Source organism: Mustela nigripes, chromosome 1 (assembly GCF_022355385.1).
Source record: "Mustela nigripes isolate SB6536 chromosome 1, MUSNIG.SB6536, whole genome shotgun sequence".
Lineage (NCBI taxonomy): Eukaryota > Metazoa > Chordata > Mammalia > Carnivora > Mustelidae > Mustela > Mustela nigripes.
Window position 1 is genome coordinate 93,480,184 of NC_081557.1, and position 22,789 is coordinate 93,502,972.

Genomic DNA, 22,789 nt, shown 5'->3' on the forward strand with positions numbered 1-22,789 from the left:
AAAAAAAAAAAAAGAACAGGGCGCCTGGGTGGCTCAGTGGGTTAAGCTGCTGCCTTCGGCTCAGGTCATGATCTCGGGGTCCTGGGATCGAGTCCCGCATCGGACTCTCTGCTCAGCAGGGAGCCTGCTTCCTCCTCTCTCTCTGCCTGCCTCTCTGCCTGCTTGTGATCTCTCTCTGTCAAATAAATAAATAAAATCTTTAAAAAAAAAAAAAGAACAACTTGGACCTCAGGGCAATCACTCAATCTTTCTATGTTTCAAAAATATAAAATGGGAGATAATAGTATGTGCCATGGGGATTGTTCCAGCTATTAAATGAGATTGTATATGCAAAATACTTAATAAAAACAATAATTGCAAAGCTAACAATAATAATAATAATAGCAAATACCAATATTACACTGAGCTAGGTGCTCGAGTTTCTGGCATATAGGACCTTACTTTACAGTTTACACATCACTTTTTTTTTTTTTTTAAGATTTTATTTTTTTATTTGTCAGAGAGAGAGAGCACACAAGCAAGGGGAAGGGGCAGAGGGAGAAGAAGGCTTCCCACTGAACAAGGACCTCCATGCGGGACTCCACCTCGGGACCCTGGGATTATGACCTGAGCCTAAGGCTGAACTGACTGAGCCACCCAGGTGTCCCTACACATCACTTTCAACATACACATAGTCTCAAATTTTTTAATCCTGATTTTGGCAGAACTCTTTGCTCTGCCTTTGGTCTGTCCAGGTAGCTGTACTTCCAGAGGTGACAAGACTAGGTAGGACTTTGCGGATTGGACCTTATCCTGGTGACCACACGGTGATGGTTTCCTTCCTCATGTAGCACCATGTGTGTACACTGGTGCTTTCTGGTGCTTTCCTGACTTCTGGAGATCTGCCTGTAGTTCATGCATCAGGGCCTGTAGTTACAGAGCAGAATATCCAGGGCTGTGAAGACAGGGCAGTCTTGAAATTAGTTTATGCATAATGGATACTAGGAGGCTGTTTTTAAGTGTAACTCATTTGGTGGGTGTTGGCAGATCTTGACTTCCTTTTTGATATGTAATATTTATTTATTTATTTATTATTTTATTATGTTTTTAGCTAGACAAGGACAGAGGGCCAGGCAAGTCATTCGGTGCAGCTCCTCTAGACTACAGCAATTTACATTCAGTAATCTCTTGGTCATTTAGCCACAGATAATTTGTCATGGTTTGTTTTAGCTGTTGTGATATTGATATTTATTATGCAAATTGTATTTCCTACATCTTATTGTTCTGCATTCTATGAATACTTAAATTATTATAAACCTCTACACTTAATATGGCTCGTCCTTCAATTTGATGCTTGAGCAACAGAGGGTCAGAGCGCATACGATCTTCTAGAGGGGAAGAAAATAAGTAATTAAAAAGCAGACAAACAAGAGAGCCGGCTGCCTGGTTGAAAAGAAAGCAGAGGCAATTTCGGAGAGAGCGAGTCCGCAGAAGCAAATCATTTCAGCCAGGAGAGCCTCTCCCAGAGATACGGAAAGCTCAGAGCACCTGTTGGTCCCCAGCCGCCTTAGGAAGGACTGGGGGCGTAGAGAAGGAGGGAATGGGTTTGAACCCCGAAGGAGGAAGATGGCAGACCCCATCTTAATACACACACACCCCCGCCTCCGCCCACCACCCCGAAGCCTTGACAGAAAAGATTTTTTGTTGTATGTGTGTAATCGTAAATATATATTATTACATATGTCAAATGTAATAAATACGCACATATATATAAAGGGCAGGAGGGAAATCTTCAGCAAGCTGGGGAGCTGGAGCCGACCCTCCCCGATCTACCTTTCCGGAAAATCTACCGCAAAGATACCGACTCAAAAATCCCAGAGCCCGACTCGGGCTCCTTTCTCCCAACTATGCCCAAGTCTACCGCTAGGTTATTGAGCGGGCTCTCCCGCTCCGCCGGACGTGCAAAGCACGCATGCACTTCTCCCAGATTGTTTTGTCAATCCGGGGACCTGCATTCTCACTCTCCACTCCCGAACAGCCCCCGTTTTCCAAAGATCTATTCCTTCGGTGCAAGGTGAGTGACGGAAATTTGCAACGTGTGGTTTCTAGGCCAGACGCGCTCTGTGTACCGGGCAGGGGAGCCCTCCTCCTAGGGAGATTCTCCAGTCGTCGGTCGGTTATAGCGATCGCTATATACATTCCTAATATAGGTGTCCGGGAAGCGAGACCCGCCCCCTGGAGCCCAAGCCCCCACAAGCCAAGCGCCCAGGAGAACACTTTTTCCTTGATCCCAGGGAAGCGAAAACGAATTTTAACATAAACATATTTGCATACGCCCCTCCCCTTAGCCCCGCCCCTAGGTGGCGCGGGCGCGCCGCCGAACGCCAGCGCCAGGGGGCGGGGTGGGGGAGGGGGCGAGTCCTCCGAGAGCCGGGTTGGGCTAGCGGCTCTATGATTGGTCGGTCCGGACTCCGCCTCCAGTGCATTTCATTAGCATCTCATTAGTTGTCCGCTCGGGCTCCGGAGGAAGCCACCGCCGCCAGTCTGAGGCAGGTGCCCGACATGGCGAGTGCTGTGCTGCCGAGCGGATCCCAGTTTGCGGCGGCGGTGGCGGCGGTGGCGGCGGCGGCGGCGGCGGCGCCTCCCGGGCTCCGACTCCGGCTTCTGCTGTTGCTCCTCTCCGCCGCGGCACTGATCCCCACAGGTAGGTGTCGGCACCGGCCGGTTGGCCCTCTAAATCTCCTAAGGCACCCCAGTAGCCATAGCCGTGGAAGGGGGAAACGTTTCCATGACAACCTTCCCCCACTTCCTAAATCCGAGTCGGAGGGAGTGTGGAGAGGAAACTCAGGGCTGAGATGAAGGGGCAGAGGGGTTCGGTGATTCCCTTCTCCCTTGCCCATCTGGGTGGGAATTGGAGCCCTTAGGGATGGCTGCACCCACACCTTTTCTCCCCGGCTTGGCGCGGGGTGAGGAGTGGAGTGAGAATGGGGGGCCCGGGGGCTCGAGAAGATGGGAGAAGGGGATGGATGGAGGGGACCCCCCCAACCTTCCGGACCCTCCCAAACTCGTTGTTGTCCCCCTAACTTGCAGGTCCTCCCGTCCCAGGGCTGCCCATTCGCCCCCACCTCTCCAGCGGGCCCCCTAAATCTCTATCCCCCAAGCCTCCCCATGGCTGACTAGCAGCCGCCTCCAGCGTGATTGCTCACCGATCCACAGGACATCCCCAGACTTGTCTGGTCGCTCCTGCTCTCCCCGCGCTCTGCCTTTCTCCCCCACCCCCGCCCCCGTCCTCGGAACAGCGCGCCCCTCGTGTCTCCCTCCAGCCCGGTAGCGGCCCTCGGCACCACCACCCCCCTCCACCCCCCGCTGCCCGGCTGCGGGGCTCCCGGGCTCGGCTCCAGGCTGGGAAAGTTCCTCAGGCCCGGCCCCGCGGAGTGCGGAGGCTGCTGTCGCCGCCTCTGCGGGAAGGGGCCGGGAGCCCGCAGCCCGCTTGCCCCACGGCGTCTTCCGCCGCGAGTGGGGACGCCGGATTTACAGACTGCCGGTCTTTTTCGGCAGCCCCAGGGTGGTGGCGGGAGGTTCGCGGCCTCTGCGGCCAGGCGGCCACCCTGCGGGCCTCCGGGCGCCCCCTGTGTGCGGAGCTGTCTTGGGAATTTGCCCAGGGGCGGCTCTGCACGCCCGGCGCCTTCCCCGAAGACGCCGTGCACTCGGCAGGAGCACGCTGTGTGGCTGCCCGTGTGCCGGGCGCGTTGGCGCGGTCGGGAAAGAAGAGGGCAGTGTTTGCTTTTGCTAACAAAAGGGAGCCAGAGCTCTTCCCCAGCCGAGAGGCTGGCCGTACTGCACCCTGCCTCTCCTTCCCGCCACCGTCGAGCTCCGCGGCCGCGCGGCATCCGCACATCCCTCGCCGGCTGCTGCGGGCTCCGGGTGGGGAGCGGGGCCCCGAGGCTCGGGGACCGCGGGGGGGAGGTGCGGGAGGTGCAGGAGGGGATGCAGCAGGGCTCGGCGCCTGCAAAGCCCCTCCTTGCAGCCTTGGAGCTGCAGGACCCGCGAGCAACAAGTGGCGGAGGACACCGAGAGCTCAGCCCCCACCTGCGGAGCCCCCGGCCGCGGCGGGCGCAGCTCTGGGGCCACCGTGCCTCTACTGGGCGCCTCTCCGCTTGGGCTGTGCCTTTTGTTTACACGCTAGAGGACACACAGTTACGTAAACACCGCAGGAGTCACGCTGTAGGAAACGGGGATGTCGGGGGTACTAGCTTTGGATTTCGGGGATGCCTGGTTGGTTTCTACCTTCCCCCCCGCCCGCCGCAAACAGGCTTGCAAGGGAGCTCGGCTCGGGGAACGTATCAGGGATGCACAGGGGTGGGAATCTGGCAGCAGCTCAGTTCCAGAGCTGAGGGTTTTTTCTTCCATGCCACTGCTTGTCTCCGGATGTTGTTTATGTGTTTTTCCTCTGTGAATTCTTAATTTATGAGTTACGAGATAATTGGGTTCAGCCTTTGCCGGTGTGGTTACAACTTCATTTCGGGTGATGTCTCTGACTGGATGGGTTCAATAAAATGTTCGTGAAAGAGATCCCTCATACTGCTGCATTGTAAAAAGCGCCAGTGTCAGTTAAACGTGAGCGTGAGTAAAGGCTCGGTAACTGGCGCATAATAGAGGCAACAATAGACTTGTATTGGCTGCAAAAAAGGGGGGGAACAGCGCTGGTCGGGGATGTTGCCTTTTGACTAAAAATGGGAGCCGTGCAATGCCGCTTGGCAACAGAGGAGGTCTAGATGATGCCTCCTCCGTCAAGCCTGCTCATTGACGGCACCGGGTAGTAGCGACAGTACTATATTTGTAACTATCTCGCAGTGAGAAGTTGCCTTCCCAGCGAGGGATGTATGCGGACTCAGAAAGGAGCGGTCTGGAACTGAACCGTGCATGTCAAAGCTACAAGAAAATTCTGTTGCCAGTTACCATGGAAGCAGCTTCTTGCTCTTGTGTACATCCCTGTTTGTACGCTGGTTATCAGATTGTGTTCAAATTAGAAAGTAATTGGGTTTGATTTGTAGTGAGGGGGTGAGATGACTGCCTTTAAATCTGTTTCTTCCTTTCCGCATTTTTGGGTGATGGCTTGGGGAAGGGGTGTGGGCCTAGCCCCCAGGTCCTGGGCACCTGGAGGAGACTTCTAGACAGGCACCAGAGGGGCTTTGCTTCCTTAGTCCTCTCCTGTTAAGCTTTCTCCGGAGGCCTCCAGGTGCCACTGTCAGGTTAGAGAAACCTGTTGGTGTTGCCCTCGAACTTCATTAGGCGTGTTTCATTTACATGCTCGCTGGGATAGCAGTCTGGGGCCATCCTGCTTTAGGTCTTGGTTCTGTCTTCAGTTGTCACTGAATCCGTCTGTCCCCGAGAGAAAATCTCCAATCCCTCCTGTGGTGTGTGGAGTAAGTGGATGTTAATGAAACACAGCAGAAACGGGATTATGGAAACTCGCTCCTCAGTGTAAATCACGCCTGTTACGTTTTAGGTGTATGCATCGGTGTTGCTTCTCTTGCGGCGTGAACCCGTGTATGCATGGGTGTTGCTTCTCTTACATTTTTTAGCGTTAGAGAGATTGGCTGATGGGTGGGGGTTTGTGTTGGTGCTGGGAAGCCCAGGGGCTGAGTTTGGCTTGTCTCGGCCTGTTGGGGCTTGTATACCGGGGATGGGGACTTTACAAAAAGTGCCATCCTGCTATTGTTGCCTTTCCCTGCATCAAATTGAATAGCCGCAGGAGGGACTTGCACTTGTCTGTGATAGCTTTGATAAAATATCCCTCATTAATGCCACTTTATATTTACAGTGTGTCACTGGAGACGCACAAGGCTTCATTTAGTGACTTGTGTGACGAGACAAGCTTGCATTATTTGCCTGGGACATTTTGGAGGAACAAGAGGCCCATTGAGCAATCTTTTGAAATGAACAAATACGGAAAAAGGGGGGGATAAAAGAGCAGGCAGTTCTCTGGAACAAAGAGCTTTATTCATATGGATGTTGTACATGCTTTATCCAGTTTTCCCCAATGGCCCTCCTGGTAAAGGGGAGTGGGACAGGGGAGAAGCCAAAAAGCAGGACACTTTCGCTTCCTCTCCCACTTCCTGACTTCATATTCTTACCGAGTCGGTCCTGGACTCCCTGACTGCTCATCTCGCTCTACTCCCTCTAAAAGCCCAGAAGGTAACAGGTTCCTGGGTCTGAAAGGGAGGCTTTGAAATGCTTTCTCCTAGCTCTGAATTTCAACAGAAGACTGTGCTAGCTACCTGTTGAGACTCATGGTCATTGGAGGACCTACTGGTTGAATTGAAAGAGATGTCACTTTTTTGTGACATGTGTCAAGCAGTGGTTGATAGAGAATGTCAGATAGGTAAGATATCTTGCAAACTATAATACTAGTCTTACTATTTATTTTTAAAGAAATGCTATAAGAACTGAAATCCAAAATTTTCATTATCACTAATGGTGCTCTTGGAGTTATTCGTGACTTTTGCCCACACCTGGTACATTTTGGCCTCAGACATAAGTGAATTTTTATAATTCCTTGGCCTGCATTGCTGAATGATTTTCAGGGTTTAAAAAATTGATAGTATTGCTGTGAATAGAAACTGTCTCATTCTCTGGGTTTTTGTATGTGACATTTTAATGCCTAATCGGCCACTTAGAATTTACATTTAAAAAATGGGTGTGTGTGTGTGTGTGCGTGTGCGCGCGCGTGCATGTACGTGCACAAAAGGCCTATTTTTATGTGGGAGATCTCTTAAATGGGGCCAAACTAATCTATGCTATGATTTGAATGGAAATTTACCAGCTTATAAAGAAAATTTGTAAGAAATAAATCCTAAGGATTCAAATGCTGCATCTCTTTCTTGGGAAGAATAGTACTGACCATTACACTGGGCGTTTTTAACTGAAAATCCAGCATAGAAAGGAGAAATCACACAGCGACATCTGTTGCAGAATTGAAAATTTGCTGCTTTGAGTTGGAAGCAATTAGTCCCATATAAATACCTAATGGTATCAGTCAGTATGTGCACTCCTCAAATATGTATATAGGCACACACATATATGTACATATGTATGCACATATACACAAAACTTACCCAATACAATATTCATATGCACATCAAAACGTATGTAATGGAAAATGTGACATTTTAACACCAAAACTCCTTTTTCTTATTACCTGTTGAGGAACTAGAGATTCTTATAATTGTGGAATTTTTGTAAGGGGAAGGAGGTTACAGATCGTCTGCTGAAATCTCATTCTTTTGTAGTGAGGCAGCCTCAACCTGGAGAGGGAAGGACCGTGCTTGCTGACCATGGAACTGAGGATAAGTCAGCTATATGGCCCGGATGGGGACCAGGTCCCTTGATGTAGAGTCAGCAAACCTCTTCCACTGCCCAGCAGGGTTTCCCCAGCGAGGATGTGGATCATGGCCACACCATATCTTGGCTAGGCCTAGTTTATCTTGTGAAGACAGCAAGATTAATTGGTGTTCTAGGTAATAAACCCATGGATCAGAGGAGTGACCTCTGAGATAAAAGCACCGGTTCTTGGTAAGGTTGTCTTTGGTGTTGACAAATGATTCTGAAACCTCTGGACTTTATTTGGCAGTCACAACACGAATGCCGTCCAAAGCACCTTCATAGGGGAGAGCTTTTGGACGTGTGTCACTGTGATAAGTCAGATGTGTGAAAACTCGGCTTCAGGAGCCCCAGCTTTAGATGTTTTAGCTCTTCGTTTGTCTTTTCAAGGATTAATACTAACAGTGGAACAGGTCCCGTGTAACTAAGGCCAAAAGGAAGAATCCTTAGTCAAGAGCAAGAAGAGATCTTGATTTTCTTTCTAGCTATTCGTCCCTTTTCATTTAAGCAGAGAAAAAGCTGAGAGTAATTTAAGCAAAAAAAAAAAAAAAAAGATTTGCAAGATGACTTTTTTTTAACATGGATCATGTTTTACTTTTCCATTTTTATTATGGAGATTTCCAAATACATGCAAAAGGAGGAAGAATGCCATCATTAACCCTGTGTGCCAGTCGCCCAGTTCTGTAAATTATCCATCCGTGGTCAGTCTGGCCTCTGTCTGCTTCCTCACCTTCTCAGATGAGTTTCAACAAATCTTGGACATTCTATCATTTGCTCCATATCTATCTATCTATCTATCTATCTATAATACAGTTCCCTATCTCCTCCCTCCCCTCAATCATAGTATCCTGAACTGAATGTACATTTTCTCCCCTGGTAATGCAGAACGTTGGCTCTACCCCGGCTGGACCTGGGTAGGGTGAAGGCTTATTACGGTGGCGCAAAGCCGAGGCAGAAACTAGAGAAGCCAGAGCTTCGATTACTGCCTGTACGGGAGACCTTTTCGTGTGTGGTTTGGTTTATTTTGAGCAAGGTTTTGTTTGGATTGGAGAAGATGAGTTTTATTGTTGTGTAAATATGGTTGTGTAAATATGCCCTAATTGTTGCTAATCCCTCAACTGTGGCGCACTATGGAAAGCACCCATGGCGAGACTGGCCATTTCCAGTTGTTCTCAGAATGAATGCTCTCCATCTGAGGACTTCTGTAGGCAAGGCTATTTTAGTTTGATGGCTGTGAGATACCTCATTCGTGTATTTATCTTTGAATGCCTCCGTGGCATAAATGCCTTCGCGTTCTATGAGTATATGGCTTAAAAGAAAAAAAGATGTCTTTTCTTGTCTCACGCTGGCTAAATGCTAATTTCAGCCCGTATTCTGTAACCAAAGTGATCACAGAATGCCTTCTTTGGTGTGGGAAACCCTTACAACAAGCTGTAAGTATTTGGGTCTTATTTTTGTAGGACCGGGGGTACGGGGTGGGTAGGCAGAGAAAATAGGTTACTATTTTTACTACTCTGGATTTGCCCTGTTGATTTAAAAGAGGGATTTTTTAATTTCAGCTAGAGATGCTGGAATGCTTCAGGGTTAAATTTCTGAACTTCGGTTTATGGGAAAATAGGTTGGTTCCATTTCTAAGGTTCGTGAAACGTGAAGGGGCATGTGTGTGTGTGTGTGCGCGCGTGCGCGCGCATGTGCACATTAAGAGGCTCTTTCACAAATGTATTTAATGTGGGCTATAAATCCGAAGCACTGAGTTTTTTTGGTTTCCGGCCAAACAAGTAATTACACATGAGATGGTTTTGAGGGATCTGGGCATTCCAGGCCAGGTAAAAACCCGCCACCTGCGCCCCTCTTCTGAGTTGGCCACGGCACCAGCAAAAGCACGAAGGAAGGCCTCCGTTGGGGAGCGCCACCAAAATCAAATAAAAAGCCGTTGTTTGGAAACCATCAAGGAGGGAAGGGACCCACTGGAATGTTTGTAATTACAAGTGGCACCTCCTTGTTTAAATTTCAGAAGCCACAGTTTCTTTTTCAGAGAATTAAATTGCGGGCTCTAGCCGGCAGCTGCTGTTGTGGTTCATGGGCAGTTTCTCTTTGAAGATCTTCCAGTGCTGGTCCTCCAAAGCCTTGGTGCTTTTGGCCTTGAACTAGGGTTAGAAGAATGGGAGCTGGAGGTATTTATATACATGCACCGCAAAAGTGACGTGTGGCCTTTATTATTACTCAAAAGAGCAACTTGGCAGCGGGATTGAGAGAGAGCAGCACTAAGGAAATCTGTTATGACTGACAGGTGTCCTGAATGCGGTGATTATCTTAAGAGCGATGTGCGCTGGGTGGGGCAACTTTTTTCTTTTAGTAGATATTTTACTGGAATAGAGTCATTTGACCCAACATTTTGATCTAGAGATTCAGAAATGTTAAATAGGCTTAAAATGAAAGCACTGTGATATATATTTAAATGCTACTCAGTGTTTGAAGATGATATTCCAGTGACATGGACTTTTAAAAATGCCTGGAAGAAGAATCTTGCTCTTGGCAGTCTTCCTCGGTAAGGTAGGGGCTCTTAAGCTATCCAGTCGTGGACTGCAGTGTCAAACTGGAATTAAATTATGAGGTCCCCGGAGCGGGCAGGGAGGAACCCGCTTGCAAACAAAGGGTTCACCTGCCCCATCTCTCCCATTGTCTGTACCAGATCGCCACTTGGCTCAGATTAACGTAGAAGTTAACATGTCAGAAGCTCAACCTTTCATCTTTTCTGCCATAGGTATCAACTTTTCTCAAAGTCTCCATTATTGCAAATGACACCACCGTCGTCCTGGTCTCCAAGGTCCTGAAATTCAGAGTCTTTTTTTTTTCCCCCTCCTTAGCTTTCACTCTTGGATGGAAATAAAATGGGGCTGATTGTTTCTCCACGACATTCTTGGCCTCGACGTCCTCTAAAGCATGTCTAACTAGCAGAAGCTTCCCAGGCAATTCCCCTGACCCCAGCCTCTGCCGATCGGGATGGAAGCCTACCTGCCCGCGCTGTGACACTGCCCTTCCAGAAAACCTAATCTCAGATCTGGCATCCGATTCGCAGTCCTCCGGGTTCTGTCTTTAGGTTGTTCCTTCCTCAACTGCTTTCTTATCCCCCATTTCTTACTACTTTTTCCAGTTCGGTCCTGGTGGGACCAGAAAACAGATCTCTCTACTGAACTGAGGAAGAAAGCGGTTCTGCTCTCAGCCTTTAGCTGGTTGTCTCTGCACGACACTTCCCTCTTACCTGTTTTTCACTTGACTGTTTTGGTTTCTAGGTGGAGGCCTGCTGAGTCTCCTTGCCCACCTTGCAGAGAAACACCTTCCCTTTGCATCGTCGGTCTCACCAACACGTGCTTATCTAAACTATACCCTGACACAGACCTTTCTTTTTCTGCTTTACAGGTATATACATGAGTATGTTTCTTTACAGTAAATCGAAGTGTGCACATGTTGTAGCCGTTTGTTTTAATGACGACTTTCAGTACCAGGGTGCCGACTGTGTGTAGGGTCTGTTTGGTTAGGACGGTTTCGCGTGCAGGCACTTACTACAGCATGAAAATGCCGTGATTGACTTAACAAATTACACGCCAGCAAAGTAAGAGTTTCCCGCAAAAAGTTGAGCCCTCAGGAGTAGGAAGACTTCAGAATTCTGGGTCAGAGTGAGGGGGATCTGCTGACTTGGCATCAATGAGACATACCCCTCTGAAGATGATGCAAAAGATTTACCCCTTAGAAGAGTGATTGGTGCTTATGTTCAGAATGTCTAGTACTAAGAAGTACCTACTTGGGGAGCTAGAAGGACAGTGTGCTAAAGGCCAAGCCCTTACTAGTCCGATTTTTAAAGAGCTCTGACTCCGAGGACAGTGTTGCCTGCCTAAGTTCAGTCGTCTGGCGTCAGGATGGGTGGCATTTCTGTTGATCATGGAGAGGGTGCATCTGCACCGGCTTAAGAAAAAAATGAAACTTTTGTTTCTCAGTCTAGCTGCTAATCTTGTTATCTTAAGGATCTTTTCAAAGCCTCTATCTGGTAATATTATCTGCCACCGTTTTCCCCTTATTTTATTTATTTTTGCTCTGGGATCCTTCCCCTGCCAAGTTCAGAGCTTGCTAGTAGAGGATTATATAGCATTATTCAGTGATAAGAAAACACTTGATTATTACAGAGTATTTGGGGTCAGTCTTGGGAAAAAGTTGTATGTCCAAGTGCGGTATGTGCTTGGCTCTTATACCTGTGATAAGCCAAGCCACCCAGACATTATCAGCTTGAGTCTCTCTTCTGAATAAGAAAGGAGCATTGCTGCATTCCTCTTGCAGAAACCCTTACTTAAACAATGAAAACTTCATAGATAGGGAGGAAAAAAACCCCAAGTTAATGTAGTACTCAATTACTGCTCAAATGGTTTTATCTCTTAAAAGGTTCAAGTACAGATTAGCTTAAATGACACTGAACTTCACTTTTCCTTGTGCGTATCTTGTGAGCACACATCCTTGTGAAGAGACCTCTGTCTCTTTTCTTTGAGTTTTGTTAGTAATCACATGAATGTTAGTGGCTGTTCGGTTCCCTTTTCTGAAGCAAATCTCTTCTATCTCTGGTCCAGGTTGGCAAGCGGAATACCCAGTTTAGGTTACAGAATAGTAAAGCCTAGTGCTTTACTCATGAGTTAAAAACAGCAAAAACAATCTACCTTACAGGGTGTTAAAAAAAAAAAAAAGATCGTGTGTATGAATGTACTCGAGAAGAAAAAGTATTTTATACATAGGCTCTTAGGAAAACAGCCACACGTTACGGATAGGGGCTATGGCTCTGGCTACGGGTGCTGCTGTGATCATGTTTGGGAATACTGAGAAATGCTAGGCTGGAAGGATTAATTCAGGATGTATTCAGCTCTCTTTATTTAAGCTGAGACTGGAGAACAAAGTGGCCATAAGATCCCGCTTGGAATCAGATGTTCTTTGGAAGTAAATGGAATCCCCCTGTCTCCTTGAAGAAACTAGCAGTGATTATAACCTCAAATTTGAGAGCTTTAAATCACAGACAGGACTTTATTATTTTACTCAACCTCTTATATTTTACGTACTCTATTTATATCAAGAACTTGATATGTTCTGTCACTAACCCATAAGGCATCTGGTAGAAAAAGGAGAATTAAAAAAAAATTTATTTTTAAAATGAGTATCTGCTTGTATACCAGGCATTGAATTAGTCACATTCATAGTTGAGTAGGTTGGGCTTTGTGGTCCAGAGGTTGTAGTCTTATTTTTTTTCTTAACTTTTATTTTAGAAAAATTTTAAAACCACAGGAAAGTTAAAAGACAAGGATCATGAATGCTTTTAAACCCCTTACCTGGATTCATCAAGGGTTAACATTTTGTCCATTTGCCTATCTAGCTAAGTCGTGTATACTCACATACGTTTTTTCCTTTTTTTTTTCCCTGAACCACGTGAAAGCAAGTTGCGGGCATGGTGGCACTTTGTCCTTGAGCCGTTCGACGTGTAGCTCCAACTCCTGAGGAATAAGGACATTTTCCTGCGTAACCTCGGTGCCATTATTGCATTCCAGAAATGTAACACTGATTCAGTAATATTATCTAGTATCTAGTCCATATTCAGATCTCCCCGGTTGTTCCATTGGTGTTCTTTTTGTGTGTTTCTTTGTCCTTCCTGATCCAGAATCTACTGGAGAGGAGATCGTGCGCTGGATTTGGTTTTCACATCCCTCTTTTTTTTTTTTTTAATCTAGAAGCATTCCTTTGCCCTCCATCTCCCTCCCCCCCCCCTTTTTTAAAGGAGTCGGGGGTGTCTCTGATGTTTTGTTAAGTCTAGAGCGATGTTTTGGAGCATGTCCCACAGTTCCGCAGATTCATCATTTCCCCACTGTCTGATTCAGGTCACAGTCACAGTCCAGAGCGCAGCATAGCTGCTGTCGTCACTTTTCTGATAGTCTCACCTCAGTCTGTCCCAGTAGTGGTGAATGGTACATTTGATCCCTTGGTTGACGATAAAAGTTCAGTTACTTAGTTTCGGTGGATTTACAGAGTTCTTCATTTTTGTCTCTTTGTAATTAATCAGTAATCTGTGGGCTATTTTGAGACTGAACATCCTGTTCCCTAAAAACCGTTCATGTAGTGGTTTTGGCAGCATTGATAAACCTTGTCTGAATCGAGTATTATACCGGTAGCTACAAAATAGTGATTTTTCTAATTCCATCATTTCTCTACACTGGGTAGGAGCGCTCTTGTGTAAAGAAGGATTTACCCTAACCCCTCCTGTCCTCTTTTTTGAAAATCACAATGGACTCAGAGATTAAAAAAAAAAATATATATATATATCAGTGTACTATATTTCATCATGTCTCATTTGGCCAGTGGGAACCCCTTGGTCTGGCTCTTGCTTCCTTTTGATCTATCTCCTCTAATTTTTAAGTGCTTTCTTATTTTCTGCTGTAAGAAGATGTCTACTCTCACGTTGTCTTTTCCCTGCCCCAGACCTGGAATCAGGGTCCTGATTCCTGACTCCTTCCAGTGGAGGAGTGACATTTAGATAACAAGGAAGTATGCCCTTTGCTATTGACTTGTGTCAGCAGACAGAATATAAGTATAATAAATTTACATATTTAGTTACATATTTTATATATTACAATTTTAACAGAAATATTATATCATTAAATATTTTTGTACATATTTATATATAACTTCATACATAGATATTATATATATATAAAAATTATCTATGTCTCTCTCTATACATATCAATTCTAGTTTAATACCCCAATGTTCTTTCCTCCTTCTCTGTTCCTTGTTTGTATCTTTCTTTTCCCATGGTGAGAACCTTGGTTCCCAGCCATGCCAATGTCTTAAAATTAAATAAAAACTTTTTTGAAATTATTCTACCAAGACCACTGTAGACAACAAACCTACCAAATAAAGTTTGAGACTTTTTGTCAATCTTTTTGCCTTTAAACCTTTTTTTTTTTAAGGCTTTATTTATATATTTGTAAGACAGAGAGAGAGAGCATGGGCAGGGGAGGGAGAAGCAGGCTCCCTGCTGAGCAAGGAGTCCAGTGTGGGATCATGGGATTCGATCCCACGGCCCTGGGACCATGACCCAAGCTGAAGGCAGACACTTAACTGATTGAGCCACCCAGGCATCCCTCTTTTTGCCTTTTAAATAGATTCCCATGGAGTATAGACAGAGTACTGTGTTTACAAGTTCACAAGTTAGTTCCTTTTCTGTATGTGTGATCGATTAGCTATATAAATACATAGTTAAGATCATTTGTTTCTGTTTATATTCAGTTTTAGATTTTTTTCTTTCACCTCTTGATTTAATTATATATTTTGAACATGTAAATCATTAATATGGCTTAAAAGTCACAACTATATAACATAGTCTTAGGGGTGCCTGGGTGGCTCAGTGGGTTAAGCCTCTGCCTTCAACTCAGGGTCATAATCTCAGGGTCTTGGGATCAAGCCCTGCATAAGGCTCTCTGCTCAGTGGGGAGCCTGTTTACCCCACTGCCTCTCAGCCTACTTGTGATCTCTCTCTGTCAAATAAATAAATAAAATCTTCAAAAAATTAAAAAAAAAATAAAGTAGTCTTACTCCCTTATCTGTGCTTTCTGGCACATTCCTACCTACCTTCCTATAGGAGCCAGTTTCATTCCTTCCTCATAGAGCCTTTCTGGTTTTCCTTTTGGAAAAATACTGGTAGCTGTTTTGTTTTTCTTTTTAATTTGTTTGTTTGTTTGTTTATTTGTTTTAATACTTTTCTACAAACTGTGTTAACATCTGCCTATACCCCTTCCCTTTATTTGGGAAATCCTCTGGTCTCATATTTATTTTGATGATTTCCCCCCAGTTGGCTTTATCTTACTTAGAAGCCAATTTTTTCTTACTATCTTCATGTCCTCTTCATGTCTCTTTCATTTCTTCCTTTCAGGGTAATAGTTCTCTGTGGGCCCTTGGAAGAATTCTGTATCTGTTTTTTATACTTAATTCACCAGGTTACTTGCAGCAAAATAGGGAATGCCCCTTTCCATATAATGCAGTGTGTGTCTGTGATGTTTAACAACCATGGCTTGCCCTCCTCGTCATCAGTCTTTCTTGACTCCTCTTTTCATCCTGCAAATTGGCAAATCTGTATCTCCAGCCTCAATGCCCCCATTCTTCCCATTCCTGCACCCCCCTCCCAAGTTGTGCTTACTTACTGGTAAAGTAAGTGGTGTGCTTACTTACTGTAAAGTCCACTGCCTTTTGCATCTAAATGTGAGACCATGTTCTAAAACTGCCTACTGGACATCTCAGTCTAGGGGTTCCACAGTTAGCTCAAAACTATTAATGACAAGCAGCAACTAGCATTCCTTTAGGGTTTTCATAATCTCATATAACCCCCATTGTCACCGTGTGAGTAGTGACCTCTCTTACTGCATTTGACAGATGAGGGAACAGAGGATGATAGGCCCCTTGTCCAAGAAGCATAAGAAATCAGTGGCAGATCCAGGTCTGTCTTCAATACCTGTGCTTCTAAACACTTTGTTCTATTTTCCTAAAATTCAAGATGTCTGAAACTGAGCCTAGCATCTCTCCTCCCCAAACCTCCCTCTGTCCTGTGTTTCCTATCCTGAGGAAGTGTACCACCATCTACCCCATGCATTAAATCAGTCTGAGAGACATCTTAGAGTACTTCCTCATCCTACACTCTCTGTTACTTACTAGGTCTTGCTTGTCTCTTGCATTCACTCTGTTTCACGATCCCTGCCTCAGTTTACCCTTATCCTCATTTTATAGTGAGGAAAGGAGTTTCACACTGATAGAAATGTCCCTTAATTGGTCTGTTTACCCCTAGTCTTATCCCTTATAATGCATCCCTAACGCTGGTTTTTGTAAAATACATTTGATTGTCACTTTCATGCTTACCGTGTTTAAATGTCTTCTTGGCATCTTGAGGACAATGCTGACACTCTTTCAACGTAGCCTACAGTGCCCTTCATCACCTTCTGTCTTCTTCTCCCACTCATTTTGTGCCAGTCACATACACCATGTCCTTTTTCTTAGGACTAGCTGTAGGTGCTATCCACTGTGTGCTTTGCTTTACCAAAGTAAACGTGCCTCAGATATGCCATGATCTCTCAGGCCTTTCTGCTTTTTTAATACGGTCCCCCTTCTTCCTGATACATCTGATATGTCCGATTCCGACATGACTTTTGGGATGCACTTCAAGGACCAATTCCTTAAGGAAATGTACTATTAACTCTCTGGTTGACTAGGTACCTTTTTTTTTTTTTTAAGATTAAAGTTTTTATTTCTGGGGCACCTGGGTGGCTCAGTGGGTTAAAGCCTCTGCCTTTGGCTCGGGTCATGATCTCAGGGTCCTGGGATCGAGCCCCACATCGGGCTCTCTGCTCAGTGGGGAGCCTGCTTCGCCCCCTTCCTCTCTGCCTACTTGTGATCTCTCTCACTCTCTCTGTCAAATAAATAAAATATTTTTAAAAACAGATTTTATTTCTTTATTTGAGAGAGAGAGACAGCACGATCAGGAGGGACAGAGGCAGAAGGAGAGAGAGAATCTCAAACAGACTCTCCATGGAGCCCATCAGGTCCTTGATCCCAGGACCCCGAGATCAGACCCTTAGCTGAAACCAACAGTTGGACATTTAAGCAACCACACCACCCAGGCACCCTGGTTAGGTGCCTTTTCTTTGTGCCTTTCTTCTGACTTAGCTTCTTCCTTCCTGTTAAACATGCTTCTCGAAATGCCCCAAGTTCTCTCTGTATATTTGTTCAGTTGTTTTCACCAAAAGAAACAATCCACTCTCTGGCCAAAAGTTTGATTCATTTTATTCACTTTTATTCACAATATTCACTCACTCTTCTTATACTATCTGATTTCCAGTCTGTACCCAGCCTGTCTCTTCTGCTTTGTTGTGAATACTGGTGGTTGCGGGTATATGATTTGCACGAGTCCTTCGTGTTCATGGAATTTCACTTACGGGTTGTCTTATTATCAGCTTTTAGAATGAGAATTCTTCATAGAAGTTGTTTGTTCTCTCACAGTGGGTGGCGAGCTGTCAACGTGCTTGACTTCTTCATAGCCTGAAGGACTGATGCCGAGTGTGTTTGCTCATACTTGGTTATTGGGCAATCGTTGGAGAGATTTAGACGACCTGCCCAGAGAAGAGAACCTCTTTCCATTTATTTAATCTCTTAGCAGTCCAGGGATGGCTGGACTTTGAGTCCTTGTCATGTTGTGTTGGCACTTTGTGGTTGAGACAACACACCCAGAATTTTCTCTCTGAGGCCCTCTGCCCCCTCCTCCGTTTTCCTGAGTCTTGTCTTAAAACGGAGATATACTCTCAGAAGAGGCATGGTGAACTTAGGGAAATTTAAACCTCAGGGTAACAGTTTTTCTTGTACAGTAATAAAGATGTATGTGGAGTCAGTGGCTACAGGATCAAAAAATAGATCTCGGTAGTCGGATCAAACAAGAGAAATGGCTTGTTGCCGCATTTAAAAAAAATGAGACGGGTGAGGCAGTCTGTCTTTTGAAGACACTTGCACTGATTGTGAGAGTCTGTAGTTGGTGCTAAAGTGTGGCAAAATTAAGCTCATTTGCCTATGGGGGATCTAGTCTCAAACAGTCAGGTTTCCTGTGGGTCTGATGGGGATGATGGGAGAGATCTCCAGGAGGGTTTGCTACCATTACCTTTTAATTTAGGAGAAGTTTGGAGTTTGTTCTTTCCCGTGAACATAGAGGTGGAACCCACTCTAACCGGAGTTTATTGCTGTAATATTTTTTAAATGCATGTATGACACTGATATATCTGTGACCTTGTAAAGGCGTCTTTAGGGGGAGGGGGTGGCCAGCCTTTTTTCTCACTGTCATAAGCGATCCCTGTTCAATAACTTACTTCCTGACAGTATTGTGGGGGGAGGAGGACCTATCATAACTTGTATTTTATGGCCTGTTTCTAAAGCGTTCCTTCATATTCACATCTATCCATTTAGACTTCTCCCTGCCTAAGGCATGCACCCAGCCTCGTCTGTGTTTGGTGTTTTAAATGCTTTGAATTATGGAGAATCATAGCATTTTATCGATGCTTCCCTTGTAGCTATATCGCTCTGTTTTGTTCTTAGGTTACATAGCTTGCATTTCTGAGGCATTGTGGGTGGATTATTGCAATTAGTTGAGTTTTGTGTGGAATCACGTATGTGCCTTGATTTCTACCGGGTACCATCCCTCCCCCACTTTCTGGGTAGAAATTTTCTCAGGGACTGCTTTCTCAGAAATCCCACAAGTTGCGGTCATTAAACCCTTCCTTTCCACCATAAATCTTGGTAAATATATCTTTATCAGCATGACCTGCTGTCAAGTAAATGGTTTGATAGCAATATTCAAGAAAAATTATATCTTTGACATATAAATTTTGTCAGTGCATCAACGTATAGTATATGATTGGTATTACTCACGAAAAAGAAGAGATTAGTTAATCAATTTCTCCTAGAATTAGGTGGTTAATGCTTCAAGCATCCTATTTAAAAGCAATTGCTTCTAGGTCCTGTTGGCAGGATTGCTTATTTCATTATTCTGGTCATTTGCATGAAAACAAGTTGATGATTCTTTAAATAACCATCCCGTTCCGTTTTCTTTTCCTCTTGAAATGTTATTCCTCGAGCTTTATATTCCATTCATGCTGCAGCATGAATCAGGTCTAGAAAGTTAGTCTTTTGGGCTAAAGTAGTAGCAGAACTTCCCTTCACCTTTTTTTTTTTTTTAAACCAAAACTGATCTCCCATTTTCATATTAATTTATCTATGATTATATCTTTTTATCCTTGTTTCATGAGGTGAGTGCGTTCAGAGTTATGCTTTAATAGAATATTTTTCAAGGTTTTAGGATTTTTTAAAATGAGGTCATCACCTTGAAGATTATGACCTGAACTTTTTATGAACTAAAGGAGCAAGAAAAGGATAGACTTAAAAAAAAAAAAAGAAAAGTGAATATATAATCTACTTATAATGGAATAACTGGTCAGAGTTAATTCATTTTTTAACATTTACCTGGTGCCGGTTTCCAAAGCACTCTTCCATTTCAGCAAGAGAAGCTCCACATTTATATCCTGATCGCTGAAAGATTCTCTTTGAAATAAGTGCTTTTCAAAAAAGATGTGAAAACCACTGGCCTAAACAGAATGAGTCCTTCAGGTTCAAAACAAGGCTGGAGAGAGTGACACCCAGTTTACTGAGAGCACATCAGGGATGAGGCTGAAGCCAGAAATGGGCAGTCACAAGGAATGCTCCTTTGTCTTGCCTTTCCTCTCTTTATATTCTCTGTGGGGCTCCTGAAGGTGTGAAGGAGGCTGCAGCACAAAACTGGATAAGGACTTGAGAATTCACATCACTGTCCTCTCTGTCCTTCCACGGGAGGTGGGGGGAGTGCAGAGGGGAGGGAACAGGAAGGGAGTTGGAGTGCAGAAGGCTCTACACTTAAACCAAGTCTTGAAAACGGGGAAGAAAGAGGCGAGAAGAAAGGATATTATCAGGTTGAGAGAGAACCACATGAATCAAAGTTTACAGGTAGGAAAGCTAAGACCGAGTGTGAGATGGGATTTAGGGAAAGAGAGCTGGTGCCAGATTGCAGAAAACCTTTGAATGTCGAAGTTAGATTTAATTCAGGAGGTCATTGGGAACTATTGAAGGGATTTTGAGCAGTGAGTTAACATCAGATTGATGCTTTAGGAATGTACATCTGGCAATGGTTTGTGCATAGATTATAAACGAGGGATTGGTTAGTGGTATGATAGTTCGATAAGACTTCATGAAAACTTGAAGTAGGGTAGCAGAAGAATGGAGGTAGAATGGACTGGATTTGATGGCTGAACAGAAATGGGGATTGAGAGCAAATAAAGACTAAAAGTGAAAGTGTGATTCGATTTTTGAACTTCAGTAGCTTAAGAGAGCAGCTGTTCCCATGAACAGAAATAAAACTATTGAACGATGGGTTTAATAAGGGAAGACAATGAGTTTGGTTTTGGGAGATGTTAAACTTGAGCTACTGCAAGAACATGGTGGAAACACTTAGAAGGTGGTTTAAAATGTGGTCCTAGGGTTTAAGAAGAGAAGTGGAGAGCAGAACTAGAGATGCAGATTTGAAAGTCATTTGTAAAGGGTTGATAGCCGAAGTTCAAAGTGTGCATTGATTCACTTACTTAGGTAATAGGTAAGATAATGTGCGTCCAACAGCGAGTTAGGTGCTGGAGATGAGCATATGGGAGATCCTCCAGGTAGAACCCTAGGGAAGGTGTATTTTTCAGGGACAGGCTAAGTCAGTGTGATGAAGTCCAGGAAGGATGAGTCAGAGGAAGGAGAATAATGTTGTAGGTGTGAGAGAGGCAGGGTTGATGTGGGATGGAATTCTGTTATCTAAATGGCTGAAGAGTCGTGAAGGGGAGAAGGGGAGGGTTGTCTTGGAAGTGAATGAACTTGGGGGAGGAGGTTCTAGAAGAATGAATGAAATGAGACAAGTAATAACTTAGCCCAGTCACACAGCTAGGATGTGGCCACACTGGATCGAGTTTCCATGTTTTGGACTAGAATGTACTACAATGAGATCAGTTTTCAGTGTTGTACCCCAGTGCAGCAAACCGTGCCTTTCACCATGGTATACGGAGCTGTCGAGAGCCTGTTCAGCCTGTCCATATTACTTAAAATGTTTAATTAAGATTCTTGAGGTTGTGGTGTTGAATAAAGGGCAAATTAATGAACTTCCCAACTGTCCCTGCATTTCATGTAATGTGTGACAGCTTTGGCAGGCATAAGCATGGAGGGAAGATAGATGGCTGCTGTTTTTCTGGAGTGTGCTTCTTTAACAATAAACACCAGACAACACAAACAAACCCTAGTGTAGCACAGGGAGCACTTCCGGGATGGCAGGAAGAAATCTAGGTCAGCTTCACAGCAGCTCCTTTTCTTTAGGTAGATTCATGTTTGCCATCCTCCTTTTCAACAAGCTGTGTAAAGACCATGCCTGTTTCTTTAGTACATATTAGCTGGCAGGGGGTCACAAATTAAATTGATGTGTGGGAGCATTTTGATGTGCAGTTGAGTGGTGAAAAGTGTGGCTCAGGCTGAATACGGCAGCCTGCCGAGTTGTGGTCTGTGTTGCCTGAACTCTTCCGGGTGAAAGATACATCCTGATGGAAGTTTTGCATATCACCTCGAGGAGATGATGGCTCTGCTCCTATAGGTAGAATGATCAGAACGCAGCTCACGTTAGCTGGGGAGCTCTGAAAACTAGAGCGGGCGAGTCTAGCACCTCAAGCATCTTTTCTCAAGCCATGCCTCTCCAACGCTGTTCGATAGAACTTTCCCGTGATGGTGGGAGTAGTCTCGATCTGTGCTACCCGGTGTAGCCTCGTGCCCCCTGTGACTGGAGCGCTGAAATGTGGTGACTGCTGCTGAAGAACTAACTTCTCAATCCTATTTCATTTTAAAAAATTTAAACTTAAATAGCCTCATACGGCTAGTGGCTACCGTCTTGAACCACAGAGCTCCACACGTAAAATTCAGAAGGGAAATTCTCATGCTCATTCCATAGCATGAACTAGTGAGAGAGGGGGTTAGAAGAGCCCTCGGGCTGACTTTGACATTCACCCCACTTTCGGTAGATTCATCTTGTATCTTGGACTCAGCTATTGTGGGCATCCAAATTGCACATTTTTCTTGACTTTTCTCTTGGTTTTGATGTTGCAAAGCTTCTGGAATATCCTAATTGCCCTTTCGTTATTTGAGGAGTTACACCTTTTGGCCTCAGAGGGGTCGAGCTCACATCAAGTCCACAGATTAATAGCTCTCACTCTGTCCTTAGGATGCTAAATCTTGAAAGTTACTCTTACGTGACCATATTGCAGTGCCAGTGTGCCAATGCACATTGTTATCTTTTTTTTTTTTTTTTTTTTTTTTTTTTTGTGGATACTGAAAGTGAGTGAAATGTGAAAAAAACATTATTCATTTTAAATAGTTTGACTGCCAGGTTAATGTGACTCTTAAGTGGAGCTTCCTGAGGTCTGGCCATAGTAACTGCTTTTAACTTGATTTAAAGTTCTTAAACATTCTGAATTGCTTCACCTAATCTTTTTATACTGAACGTACAATTTTCAGGCTCTTTTTTATTTTCAAATCCATAACTGACAGCTGCTCAACACCTCATTCAAATAGTTTTAAGAGTTTTAGAGAAAAGTTGGGACAGACTGGATTTGCTGACATCAGTTGGATTGAGATATTGTGGATTTAAAGATGATAGAGAAGGAGGAAGAAAAATACCAAGTAATTATTGCATGTTCACTGCTTGCTCAATGACAGTGATTTGAAACTTAATAACCAACAGAACTGAGAGGTAGCAGAAGGACATTGG

At 44.6% G+C, this 22,789-nt stretch overlaps 1 protein-coding gene across 7 annotated transcripts in view; it reads left to right on the forward strand.

The window, feature by feature from the left end:
• The first annotated feature begins 2,523 nt into the window (after nucleotides 1-2,523).
• CADM1 (cell adhesion molecule 1) overlaps nucleotides 2,524-22,789 on the forward strand; it is a 322,952-nt gene continuing 302,686 nt past the window's right edge. For all 7 annotated transcript variants that reach the window (XM_059416660.1, XM_059416661.1, XM_059416664.1 and 4 more), the window contains exon 1: nucleotides 2,524-2,683. In XM_059416660.1, the coding sequence (XP_059272643.1) occupies nucleotides 2,542-2,683 (142 nt within the window). In that variant the 5' untranslated portion in view covers nucleotides 2,524-2,541. The remainder of the gene's footprint in view (nucleotides 2,684-22,789) is intronic.